At 40.8% G+C, this 13,923-nt stretch overlaps 1 protein-coding gene across 3 annotated transcripts in view; it reads right to left on the reverse strand.

The window, feature by feature from the left end:
* The window catches only part of GRIK1 (glutamate ionotropic receptor kainate type subunit 1), a 163,612-nt gene that overhangs the window by 18,867 nt on the left and 130,822 nt on the right, over positions 1–13,923 (reverse strand). For 2 of the 3 annotated variants that reach the window (XM_082752420.1, XM_082752419.1), the window contains exons 10-13: positions 12,833–13,036; positions 12,022–12,245; positions 6,428–6,546; positions 2,079–2,296 (exon numbers count right to left, since the gene is read on the reverse strand). In XM_082752420.1, the coding sequence (XP_082608546.1) occupies positions 2,079–2,296; positions 6,428–6,546; positions 12,022–12,245; positions 12,833–13,036 (765 nt within the window). The remainder of the gene's footprint in view (positions 1–2,078; positions 2,297–6,427; positions 6,547–12,021; positions 12,246–12,832; positions 13,037–13,923) is intronic. The other variant, XR_014316819.1, reaches the window with a different exon arrangement.

Raw genomic sequence — 13,923 nt, forward strand, 5'->3', positions numbered from 1 at the left:
CCTTTCCCTTTCCCTTTCCCTTTCCCTTTCCCTTTCCCTTTCCCTTTCCCTTTCCTTTTCCCTTTCCCTTTCCCTTTCCTTTTCCCATAGAAACCCTTAACTTCTGCCATTTCCTCATTCTGAATATTAGGATTTATATCTTCCCAGGTCACTCGCTGCAGTGTGTGTGTGCTTGCTCATCTCCAGAAGTATGTGCATTATTTTACAGGACAAGTGAGGCAAAGTCATGCCCTCACAGGGCACATAGTCTTCCTGTTGCATACCTATTTCTTGTATTTATTGTACAAATATCCACACTGTGATATTTTTGAAGTTTTGGCCAGTGTAAGGAAATCATAATATTTTGAGGGTCTTGAAAGGCTTCTGTAATAAAAATAACAATGTTTTTATATAGCACTGTGTGTTTACAAGTGTGTCACTGGTTTACAAGTGTGTTAAACTGTATTTTCCATGCATCTTTCACTATGTCACCTTCATTTTGCTAGCTTATCCATCTCCATTCTGTAAAAAAAAACTAGTGTCCTTTCACTTGTGTTTGCGTACACACATATTTCAGGCACAAATAAGTTAGCATGCATTGCCTATAAATATTTAATCACCTTGTCTGAAATGTTATTAAATTTAAGAGGTTTGCATTCTTTTAAGCCTACAAATTTTACTCATAAGGATTAACTGTGAAACAAAAACAAAACCAACCAACCAACAACACAACAGTGTAGAGGTGGAAAAAGCTCTAGAAATTTGTTTTGAACTTCATGTAATGAAATTACAATTTACTTCCACTGAAAGATCATGGAAGCAACAGGTCTTGAAGATTTCTCTCTCTGGTGCTGAATCTGACTTCAGAATAGCAATGATGTTGGGTGTCTTTGGGCAGCGAGGAGCTCTTAGACCAAGGGAATGTCCTAGAGCACTCCACAGGCTGCTTCCTGCTGCCTTGCATTCTTTACTGGGGTCCTGTCCTTGCCTTATGTATTTTCCAGGAATATCTCAAGATGGGTTTCCCAGCATATCTTAACAGAAATGTCAGCTCATCCTTTCAAGAACCGACTGTAATGAGGCTCTGAAAAGTACTGTATTTTGTGCATTTCTTTCAGAACAGAACATTTCTGCTCAGCACAGAGAGCCATTAGAGGAGGAGTTCACCCCTGACAGCTCCATCAGGGATAGCCTACCATCAGCTCTACTACATAATTGAAATGACCTTGGTGAACACTGCTAGTTTTGAGAGATGACCCAAATACTGTAGCCAAGATCCCTTTTATGCGTGTGGAAATACTCACTTTTCCTCACGTGGAAACATGAGGGGGTGCAGTTAAAGCAGGGCAGGGAGATGCAGGCTGGAACACCAGGGGAGAGGGCTCTCAGCTCAAGGGCTGAGGCTTCTCATGCAGACACGAGTGTTATTTTGTCCCACGTTTCTTCACCGGGGTGTTTGATCCTCAAAGGCACCACATATTTGACTGTCTATAAACATCACTATGAGATGTTACAGTGAAAAGCATGATACCAATTCATTCAGTGCTTTACTTCCCTGCTGAGACTACCGATGAAGCTGCTAATTAATTCTAATTGTCACAGGATTTTTATGCATGTATCCTATATTTATAGCTTGTTGGCTTTTACATTGACATTTTATGAGATTAACCCATTTTGTATGTAATTAATACTAATAGTGAGAAAAAAAAACAAAAAAAAAAAAAAAAGAAAAAGCATTTATCTATAAAGCAATTAGCCACAGAAAATGACCTTTTACTTACGATGTGTTTATGTGTATACGTGGCCTGTATATTAATATTATATGTATTGACCATGAACCATTTTAAGAAAGGGACAAAGCAGCTTGCATTTTGACTACCTGCAGTATTTTTCTAGTGCATATGTGGCCTTCGGAATTGATCTTAGCCAAGTGCTTGTAAGAAGCTGAGGTCCTGCCTTGAGAAACAGCTGGGGGGATAACTGTGCCCTGGTCCCCTTCATATTCTCCCATCAGAGGCACGGGTTTGCCCCTCGCACCAAAGGCCACTAATTGTTCACAAGTTGGTCTGACCACTCAGAGCTGGCTGATGTCATCTTACCTTGAAGAAGGTCATTGTGGATCCATCTCTAACAGCCCCGTACTCTATCTTGGTTTGCTTTGCCAGATCGTCAGCTGAATCGATGGGGGATTCCATCCTCTCTACTGTCAGGAAGGCAGCCAGGTTGGCAGTATAAGATGAGATTATGATTAAGGTGAAAAACCACCATATTCCTCCAACTATTCTGGTGGAAAGAGCTTTGGGCATCAGCTCTGATCCTGTTACAATATTATCAAAACAATCATGTTAAAATGATGCTTAGAGATACCTTTCCTGATACGAAAGACTATTTTTAGGCACAGAATGCTTTTATGAGCCATAATACAATAAAATGATTTAAACAGTAATCTCACAGATGCACATCTAACATTTATAATGGTAACACACTGTGAAGGGGATGTATGCCATGATACACGACAAATGGAATTATCCTTGGGTCTAAACCCCATTACCTCTCTGAGCTAATGTGCAATGGGCCATTAACCTCTTACATCCCTAACAAGCTGTACTAGTATTTTTTATCTGCTTTCTGAATTCCTCTTTGCCAGTATACTGCAATTGATATTTTCAATGTGATGTCTTTAGCAGAAAGCTGTCCCACTTTTAAGCTGTCTAGGAAAAATGCTTTACAAGAGAAAGATGTCTGGTGTTCCTCCTATCCACATACCTAAATAGAAACAGGGCAATCAATATGGTTCCATTGAATTCATAAACCTGTGTGAACCTGAGCTCAAAATGCAGAATATGTCTTGCTACAAACATGTGATTTACGTTTTACAACTCAGAGGGTGAATGGAACTACCCTGTGGATGTACAGGACAATGCAAAGTTTTGGACACTGTACTTAACATTAATTATGGCTGAAAAGGTTTTAGCAGATCTGCCTGCATGTCACACCAACAAGTACCAAAATGATCTGCCATAGTCATAAAAATCTCACAGAAGAGCATGTTCACAGATTGGGTGTTAAGTGAACTTAAATGCTTCTTAGCAGCTCATACAGAATGTAAGCAACATAGGAACATAGGTACTCAGATGTCCAAACATTCTCAAGTTTTATGCTTGCTTTTTTTTTTTTTTTTTTTTTCTAGAGGCCTCTCCACTGAATTTAGCTTATTATGGTGGAATTTAGGATGTGGTTTACTTAGAAATCCATATGAATACTTTTGACATCAAAGTTAAACGTTGGCATAATTTTGTTGATGAAGAATGATCTTAAGAAATTACTCCAGTGTTTGATGTAACAAATACTTCTATTACTGGAAAAACACGCTGGTAGTATGTTATTTCTCCAAAACTATTAGATGATTTCTGTAAGAGATTTAAGCAGGTCACAGAGAATATTTTCAGACTTTGCTAAAACTCTGAATGTGACTTCTGGGGCAAAGACTGAAAGTGTAACAACTTTCCAAACATCTAGCAAACAGATTTAACTCAGCTTTGTAAACAAGTAGACATGTCTCTTAAAGGTCAATGCCTGAGCATAGCCCTAGGGTTTCAGTAGGCTGACAGAATTGCCAAACTGCAAGAGCAGATGCTTTGCCTGTTCAGCCCTGGTGCTGCACGGATTTCAAATTAGGCCAGCAGTCTGAAAGCAAAAGCTCTCACTTAAAATTTGAGGCCAAATCTACCCATTTCTAAAGCTGTAGCTCTATCTGGGTTTATGTTTGTGGTCTGCTGTACTTTCCTTGCTTTTCAGATAAGTTTTTTTTTTTTTTTTTTTTTCCTATACCATGAAATCTTTTCATTTTTGCTGCTTTCAGGAAAAGTGTGTGTTTACTTCTAAGCTGGGGTTGACCTGCAAAGGCTGGCTTCTAGGAGAGCTGATCCAGGTTATCCTGAAGGTTTAATTTTTTAAAAACTTATGCAGCTACACACATGCAAATTCTACACTTGAACCCTGATGCTAGGACCTAGCTCCAATGTATACAGACACATACTGCATAATAGCCAGCTACCTTGCAGAGATCCTAACAAGCAGCCACAAAATCTGCCACCATGTGCAGCCATATGGCAGCACAAGTGTGTAGGCGGAGAAGCCCTGTATGTTGAATCTGTGGGGTGAGATGCCAAACCTCCTGTGATTTCCCCTACCAAAATATTATTTGTGGAAAAGCAGCAAAATACATTCAGTTCAATTAAGCTCAAGATTCCCTGGCCTATTAATTATGCAGTGTTCTTCGATTTTGTTTCTGGGAGGTGCTGAGCGCACTCTGCTCCCAGCTGAACCAATCAGGCCCAGCATCTCTTTTGATCGGTCCCCTGATTATTTCAGTGTTCACCTTTCTGAGGGCCCTGACTGCAGCAAAGAGCATTAGTATATACTTAATGCCTCCTTCACCCCAAGCTCTCTCCTGAACTGGGTGCTGCTGCTCTGCCCACCATCTGGTTGGAGAGGGGCTCTGGCAGAAAATTTGTCTTCCTGAAAGCAGTGGTTTCTCTGAATGAATTTGATGGAATGTGCCCTGTTTGGATGCTTTCAGAGTATGTATAACATGTCTGAGACTTTCAGGGGGAAAAGCAGTGGAAAAAACATCTAAATAGAAATGTTGCTAGCAAGACTGAGGGTTGGGGACAATACTTGCTGAAGTCTCTCTAGTGCCTTTTTATGGCAGACATGACAGCCAATCCTGATCCAGACTTTGCTCACGCTCTGTAGAAAAGAGAAAGTCTGATCATCACATTTTAAAATTTAATAACAAATGGCTTCCAATCAAGCATAGCAAGCAGCTGCTGTCAACAAGAAAGAGTGTAACAGTAGATGCAGAGTCTCACAACCATTCACTTCATGTTCAAGCTCTTCACATTAACGATGATGCACTTACAGTCACACGCACCACAAGTTTGTACATGGAAACATTTGTGTTGCCTTACAAATGTTTTTTCTTTCTTTCTGTCATTTATTTTGTTTTTAGGCTTCTTGAAAGACAAGCAGAGTCTGGTTGGGGCTGACTGTCATGTACCCAAGGTAGTGGTAACGAGCAGACACTGCATCCCACAGTTTGCTGTGGATGATGGTAAACTCCAAAAAAAGGCAGTACATCAAAACACAAAATCCTGGGGCACTTTCACACACACGGCAGTCACAGTTAGGTACACATACCTGCCTGATACTGTAAAACCTCAGCCTGTGTTTCACTGATCACTTGGAAGGACAATAAAACAACAACAACAACAAAAAAACAACAGAAGGGCTCCTCCTTCACGCAGCCGCCTTCAAAGCCATGTCTATGAGGAAGCTCTACAACCTGTCAATGCATTAGTGCACCAATAAAAGCAAGGGTATCCTAGGTACAAGACAAACTTTACTCTCTACCATGTCTAGTAAATCCTCCTAATGGTTCTTTTACTGCTACTCATGTCTGTTAAAGAGGGAAGAATAAACTGTACCTGGATGAGTGTAGAGATGGTTTTACATTCCTTACTTAAATGTTTAGGAATTTAATACCGAAGCAATCTGGGATTTCTTCTGGATTGCCTTTTTGGTTGTTGTCGTGGGGTGGGTTTTTTTGTTCAGCATTGATTCAACTGGAAATGTTTGTCAGAAAATATTTTCATCCCTTTCAGTGGACCCCAGTTTTGGTGAACAGTGATTTAATTGGAAACCTTGGAATATACATGCCATAACCAAATGTGATTAGTACACATATCTGTTTTACTTCGCATATGGAGTGAGCTTCACTGCCCTTCCTTGTCAATTGAGTATAATGTCAGCTGTTTCCAAAATCATCAGCAACAGGGACTTGTGACTGTGTTAAGTTAATGCTTCTAGGGTTGGATGCGTTTACAGAAGGATGGGACTCATACCTGCAGAAAAGCCATAAAAAAAAGGTTTGGTTTTGGTTTTAAACAGAGCGTTTGACAAGTGCCAACAAACTTAACAATCCTTCTGAAGAAAGAGCATCATCTTTTTGGTTTGGCAGTAAAAATAATTTTCCTAGGCTGTTACTGTTTCTACTGGGATGGAGCCCAATTGAGAAGATATTTTCCTGTTGCCAAACCTCTAAAATCAACAGACTCAACTTCAGCATAAAGAACATCATATCCTTCTAGTGAATATTTTCTATTTTAGCTCCAGCAGCTCCAATGAGACCCTGTCCGCTTGCCTCTCTCCCGGATGTTTCCTCTCCTTGCTCCTGCTGCAGCCCTATTTCTGGACTCTGCAGGTTCCCCTCCTCTGCCTTCTTCCAGCTCCAGAGACTTGTTGCTTTCTTCCTTTCCTACTTCACCTGGGTTCTGCAATCAGGTTTTACAGTATAAGTTGTAATTACAGAGGGTGGAGTTTACCAGCACAGAAGCCCTTGAGCAGACTGTGGGACGTGTGCAATAACGAAGTGTAACCGGTGTACCTTGCTGCATGAGAGCTCCAACTCCAAACCAGAAACTATTTAGTAAAGTAAAATTGTTTTCCACCACATCTGAGTCTGGGTTGCACGGGTGGGGGTTATACCATTCATAGGGTGTAAACCTGTGGCAGTTAACAGAAACAATCTGTAAACATCAAGTAGAGTACACACAGTGGCAGCAGACCTGCTGAACAACACACAAAATGAGGAGATTAATGAAGAAAACACAAGAAAAAGGAAACCTTAGTGGAAAGGCTGTCCGCGGGATGTCTAGCAGCTGCCTCACGCAAGCTGTGGAGCAGCACTACCACGCCAGGAGCAGTTTCCACAGCCTTACTGCTAGCACAGGGACTGCATCCTTACTCCTGCTCCTCTTTGGTTACTGCCCTCATAGCTGGGGCTGCTGGAACGGCCCAAATCCCCCAGGACTTTGCTGCCCATGCCACTCCCAGGCAGACGTTGGGGTGGGGACAGCTGGAAGCCCTCTTGCTGCTTCGTGGCAAGGCATTTGGAGAACAATGAAGGAGGAGCAGCCCTCTCAAGACAACCCCTTTTAGCTGCCTGTGGTAAAGACACTCGACGCTGAATGCCTTCACCCTTCACAAAGCTGCCCTGGCAGCAGGGAAAAAAGCTGGTGGTGGCTGGAAGGCACAGGGGAGCGGCTGCAGCGGCTGAAAGCCATAGGCCATGCTGTCGGCAGTGTGTAGGAAGAATTACGCAGACGATTGCCTTGAACAGAGGAATTCTGCTCTATTCCCCATGCACCATGCTGCAAATGGAAACCGTACCCCTTCTGGTCTGCAAAACACTTGGCAGAGTTACTTTAAAGACCGTTCCTCCCCAAGGTACCTTGCCTGCTGTTGCTTCCCACTGCTGCATGGCTTGCTACATACTTTCTCATGAAGTTTATGAATATAGTTTTAATTGACAATGTCATGCCAATACATTTTAATTACTGTTTCAACAATATAATTAAGCACTGAATTTACGCACGGTTGCAAGCAGAGTGCCTTGCTCAGCTGAAGTAATGAACTCTGATAGTAATGAACCCGCTAATTGAAACAGTATGTAGCTAGGATGCCATTAGCTGAACAATATTACCATTACTAGTACCACAGTGGTTAAACATTATAACAAAAGACACAGTTTTCAGATTCAAGATACAACAGTTCTGCATATACCAGTTAGAAGAAAAACAATCACCAAGTTATAGGTTTCAGAAAGTCTTTGAGTAGCAATGAAATGGTTCCCAGCACAGTTTGTGCACATGTGGGTAAACACATCCTGAACAAGAGTCTCAGCATTAAGAAATGTACACAGCCTGGACACCCAATGGACAGGAAAGTGAAGCAGTCCCACGCTGTGAGTTCAATCACAGGTATGGGAGTGCTACTATGGGACAGTAAGAAGATGTACAAACAGCTCTGTGGGACCTAATTGGGAAGCCCAAAGCTGGGATGGGACAAACATCTCCATCACACATGGTTTGATTTTGGGGTGGTCCTGTGTGAACCCAGAAGCTGGACTTGATGATCTTGGGGGACTGCTTAGTGTTAGGTCAGAGGTTGGACTCAGTGATCTTGAAGGTCTCTTCCAACCTAGACGATTCTGTGATTCTGTGATTCTGTGATCCCTGTGGGCCCCTTCCAACTCAATATGTCTACGATTCTATGATACTACAGCCACTGAAACAGCCAAACTGCAGTTGTTGGAAAGTGGCAATGAAATTCTGGCAGAAAAACTCTTTCTGCCAGACTGGAAAGATTTTTTATCACAATGGATATATATTTTAATGTGGTACTGAGGTTTATATTACTTTTCCACCTTAGGATAAAAGCTGGTTTTCTTCTTGTGTTTTTATTGCTGTGCTGAGCTCCAAGAAGAGAATAAGTTATAGTTCTGCTCTGTGTCAGTGCTCATTCAGGTCTTCTGTTTACCTGGTCAATTACCCAGTTTTCCACAGTTTTCAGTGAGAAACCCATGCTGAGTTTTCTGCTATAGATGAGATGTTTAAGGTTACCTAAGCACCTTTTTCTATAGTCGATGTGCATAGTTATTCACCTTGTATGACTGATGGTTATCGCAGCTGCCTAGCTCTAACATCATTGACATCAACAGCACAGTGGGTATGACATTAGCAATAAACAGAAATTTTGGCAGTAAATGCCTTCTTCATTCACTGCCAGTATACTTGGGAAAAGAGCTTTGTCAGTCTGTAACCTTTAGCAGTGATAAAAACTTCAGTGTTTGAGTTTCAGAATTAATGTAACAATGACAAGGCTGCATGATACTCAAAGAGAAACAAGAAATGGTTCAGCTGTTGAAAAATCTGAAGAAAAATAACAGCAAAGTTACCCCAGTCCATGAGAATTATTCCCAAGTTTTTGTCTTCTGCAAAATTATGTCAAAACACCAATAACTGTTTAATTTGCTATGGCATTGTTAAAAAACATATATTTTTAAAAAACATATATTTTTGTTTTTTACTGAAAACAAGATTGCCAGATATTTACTGAGACATTTGGCAAATCTTACAGAAATCATGGCATATATGAAGACATGAACAGTCCTAGATGTTGACATTAAGGATGGCTTAGCTTCTTGAAGTAAATTAAAATGTCCAAAGTCTGGAGTAAATTAAGACCACATGTGAGCACAGTTTCATGTACTTCTTCAGCCTATATAGTCATTATCTAATTAGGCACTGGTTTTCAGCATAAGTTCCAATAAAAAAAAAAATAATCAGAAAAGTGCATAAATTCAGAAAATTATCTTAACTATTTTGCTTAACTAGCATGTTCTTCTCCTCTTTCCCTAGAATAGGGAAGTTAAGAGGGTGATACACAAGCTTGATATGTTTAAGTTGTTGCAAGTTGGGTTTTGTGTATTGTTGCAAGTTGGCTATGTATTATAAATGTTTGTGGGTCTATACCTTTAATGACATTTGAGCCTTTTAGCCACATTTGACAAATAGGTAGAGGCCTTAAAGGTTATTATGCTCCTGTAAGTTTTGTGAAATGTTGCAGCGGTAGCCCCACTAGGGGAGAAGCTGCAGGATGATCTCCCAGCATGTTCCATGGCAATTAATGCACACAGGAAAGATCTCCTACAAATCCTTCAACTGCAGGGAAAGTAAACAAGCAAACAAACAAACTTCAATTGGTGATCACGATCCACCAGGAGACACAGATCTGTAGGGAAATCATGCTTCATTAGTTACACGACTCCTGGAACTACTGCCTTTTGGAAAGGTTTAAGAAGCAAAACATAGCACAGTTACACAGGCAAATGCTACAGATTTACCCAAACACTGCACTGTGGTTTGGAGCAATATTTAGCAGCCAGGAGAGTAAAGCAAACAGGTTTCACAGCTGATGATCTGTGAGCACTGTGCATTTCCATTCGGTTTATTCCTGGCCATGCATCTGTGTGTAGGCAGATCTGCAAGCAGGCAAGGGACCCTGATGCTTATTTACTCTTGCAGCCTTGATGCTTTTTTTTTTTTTTTTTTTTTTTTTTTTTATAAAAGAAAAGGAAAAAAAAAAAGAGCTGAGGATAACTTGGGTTTTGTTTTCCCTTCTGCCTATTCTGAGGTGGAGAGGACTGTGGGATGTTTTCAGTCTTGGCACACAACTGCAGAAAAGTCAATCTGTCATGGTTGAGCAAATTTAATATTAGTCATGAGTGAGATCATGATTTGCGTACAGTAAGAGCAGTTATTTATGGTACAGTGAGCCACTGCAAGAGCTTGTGGGAAGCCATGACTAATTGTGTACAGTCTCGTCACTGCTAGGGAGGGATGAACTCTCTTTTTTACCAGGGGCCAACACTAATAAATTAACCTATGACCTCTCCTCCTCAAACTCCCTCCTCTCTCTTCATGTTCTCAGAAACTTAAAGGAAAAAGTAAATCCCACAGACTTCTGTACTTTGGCACTGGAACAGAAGCATGCAAACAAGCGAAACTTTCACATAGGTTGACCTCCTGGAGCTAGGCTTGTTCAGTAGACCACAGAGAAATGTATGCCCGAGGCCAACCACTCTCAGCTGAACTGCTCCTGTGAATAAAGATTTTGTAGGGTGTGTCTGTTGATTAGAAAAAAAAAAAAAAAAAGAGTGAACTGTAGGAAAAGCAGCAAGAGCTCCACTTGACTTGGCTCACACACATGTGGAAGTCAGGCAGAATGTATCAGAATTAATGATTCAGATTACTATGATTTTTGTCATGTTTGAATCAGGGTTATGGATGCATCTTTTGGAAAATATACAGTATTGCTGATTCTTTAAAGTAGAATGTCATCATTTGCAATAAAAACTGTAGCTTTTCCATGTTACCTTTGCTGTGATGGGAAAGGGTGCTATTTCAATGATACACAACTATAGTTCTTATATTTCATAGTATAAATATTTTCCCAGACCATTTTCCCACGTAACTCATTAAGGTGTAAGACATTGCTGTATATGCAAAACAATGCATAATGAAAGTGGAGGAAGCATTAGTGATCCTTAGTAAAATGCTACAAAACATGGATCTCTGTGAAGTACTAATAAAAATATATATGTTTTAAATTGTGAAAAGGAAAAAAATGAAGGATATGCTGAGATCAAATAAACAGAGTTAGAAATGAAATTCTGATGCCATTATTTGAAGAAAGTGACTATGCCAGTTCACAGAGCCCACAGTTTTTGAAGAGTATAAAAAAATATGCCTCAAATGACCAATTTCCTCTGACAAGTTTCTCAGTTCATCTTCTTTCATGCTTGGTTTTCCCTTGCTCAAAATCACACAGCAACTGACTCCCAAACCATGGTCCATGGTCTCTGCAGCCAAGACAAGTGGCTTGTAGCTGGCTTGTGAAACTGGATGAGCTGTCTAGAATTTTTAAGATAAAGTTTGATGTTAAGGGTGCAGAGTGCTCTTCTGTGGCCCACTGGTAGAGAAAATGTGGTACACCTGTTTTTGAGGTCATTGTGAGCTTTAGGATCCTTTGGAAAAGTGGTGTGTATGTGCTTATTTCCTACTGTTTTTACACTGGGACTTCACTGGGAACCTGCCACTGACAGGCAGGCTGCACCTCAGGACAGTGCTGGGAGAGACCCTTAGTTCTGTACCACCTTGCAGATTGCCCCCTCAGGATCTCATGCATGGTATCTTGTGTTTCCAAAGGGGAGTGAGCTGAGCTAATTAGCATCAATCAGCAAAAATATGTTCACAACCTCTCTCCTACCTTTTATATGTACTATTAGTAGGAAAAAAAAAAAAAAGTGTTTACATACAAGTAATATCAACTGTTTTTCAACATGTAGTTAGTGTGCTGAGGTGCTGTGCTCTGACAGAAGAAGGCTGACACATTTCATCAGATATTTCTCTCCATTCTGCCCTTAAGGAAAGTTAAATCTCATCACATTGCAATACATAAAAGTGATAGCAGTGTTGATGTGAAAATACCAAGAGATCTTCTAGAACATTATGTTTCAGGGCTGGATAAAATCCTTAGAACAGTATTATACTACAGCTACTTTGCAAAACCAATGTAACACCTGTGAGATGAGAGGTAGTTAATGTGGATGCATCTGAAACTATGTGTTTGTCTTACCTTGCAATGACAAAGAGGACACAACTGACTCCAAGGCAGGCTAGGAGAACATACATCCAAATATCAGGAGAAAGAGGGTTTAAAAATGAGAAAACACCAGGGTTTGTGCCATTGGGCTTCCGGTACAAGATACTGATTCCCAGCGTCATGAAGGGCTTGGAAAAATCAATTACTTTCTCTCTTACATAGGTAATAGTGAGAGGAGCAACTGCCAGATCAGCTTTCTGAAAACACAAAGGGGAAAATACTCATTCTTTGTCATGTTTTCATGCATACACAATACTCTTGCTTCCATCTCTTCCTCTGAGTAATAAAGCTAAACCCAAACTGACTATAAATACAAAGTGCACAACAAAACTTAACAGTGCTAGGGTATTGCTGCATACCTGACATCCTTTTTCTGCAGGTGGGGGATCCTTGTGTGTTTTTTTTTTGTGTGGAAGGTCTGACCAGGGTCACGGGGCTCGGTCTCTGGGGGGGGGCTAAGTCCTGTGGGGCTCTGTCCCCAGGGAGGATTACATTCACAGACCAGAGCCTGCTGCAGGACATAGTTGAGTTCTGCCTTTGCATCTGGAGCTTGTAGCCAAGGGGTGACAGCATCCATGCGAGCTCAGTGCCCACTGCCTGCCCCCCAACACCCAGGCACTGCGAGATCAGACATAATGCTGTGACCTGCTACTCTAGCAAGAGGTGACAAGACAGAGCAGTGGCTCTAAAAAACTGTAGACAAGTGCAAACATTTCATGTGGGCTGGCTTCACATAAAACACTGCAGGTGAAAGGAGAATAAAGAGAGAATGATTCAATCTTACATGATCTATGAGCTCTTTGACCATCCCATTCCACTCTCCTTTGTCATTCTGGGCTCCATATTTACCGTCAGAAACTAGTTTGACCTCATAGATGAAGCCCAAAATATTTGACAGCTCCTTTAGCAAATCCAGGCAATAACCCTCGAATCTGTCATTTCCATACAAGGGCTTGTCAGACTTCTTGTACATAACATAGGGATCTTCCTATAGAAAAACACAGCAGATGTAGCAACAAAAATAAAGTTTGTTTCAGATTATATCAGTTTCTCTAAATTATGCGAATATTTTATTAATGGATTGCAATTAGTTGGATACCAGTAATTTATGATGTCCATTAAAAGCTGCTCTAGGTGTGTTAACAAATTTACCGAATCAATTAGTGATAACCATAAGGGCCCTAACTGTCAGTGGAACAGACCATTCACAGCTCCCGTGGGCTTTAATTAAGGTAGTGCTTAGCAGCCTCAAAATCAGATCCAAGATTTGTACTCTACGTTGTCCCACCCTCAGGGACAGGAAGGAATATTGGAGGAGAAGCCTAAATACCAGGAAAAGAATCATAAGCAGAACCTAAAATTTTATATTCTACAAGAAATAAATCTCTATTGAAAAAAATCTCTAATGTGTAATATAGCAGTGAGCTGAACAGGTACTTAGAGGAGAAAATGAAGAACAGCATAGATAGATTGCAAACCACTTCACTGTTTTTTTTTTTTGTTTTTTTTTTTTTTTAAAGGGATTTTGTGTAGAAGGTCTGGGCAAGAACATTGCTGCAATTTAGTGCAGCAAAAGGCCTTTGGCAACAGAAGAGGAGGGCAGAGGGAGCCTTTGAGCTCTTTCTCTTCCCTGGAGGGGTTAGGCAGAATAATTGAAAAAAGGAAAAAAAAAAAGGGGGTGGGGAGAGGGGGAAGGAGGAAGGGACAGGGAGGAGGCATGGAGAGAACACACGAGCAAAACAATTGGGTGAATACCCATTTCCACATTTTCTGTTCGTCGTAGGAAGGACATACCTCAATCTGTCTGTCTACTATTTGCTGCTTTCTTTCATTCCTCTTCATCTCACTTTCAGTAAACAGAAAAGATGTATAAAT

The sequence above is a fragment of the Aythya marila genome (genome assembly GCF_965140915.1).
Source record: "Aythya marila genome assembly, chromosome: 1".
Classification (NCBI taxonomy): Eukaryota; Metazoa; Chordata; class Aves; order Anseriformes; family Anatidae; genus Aythya; species Aythya marila.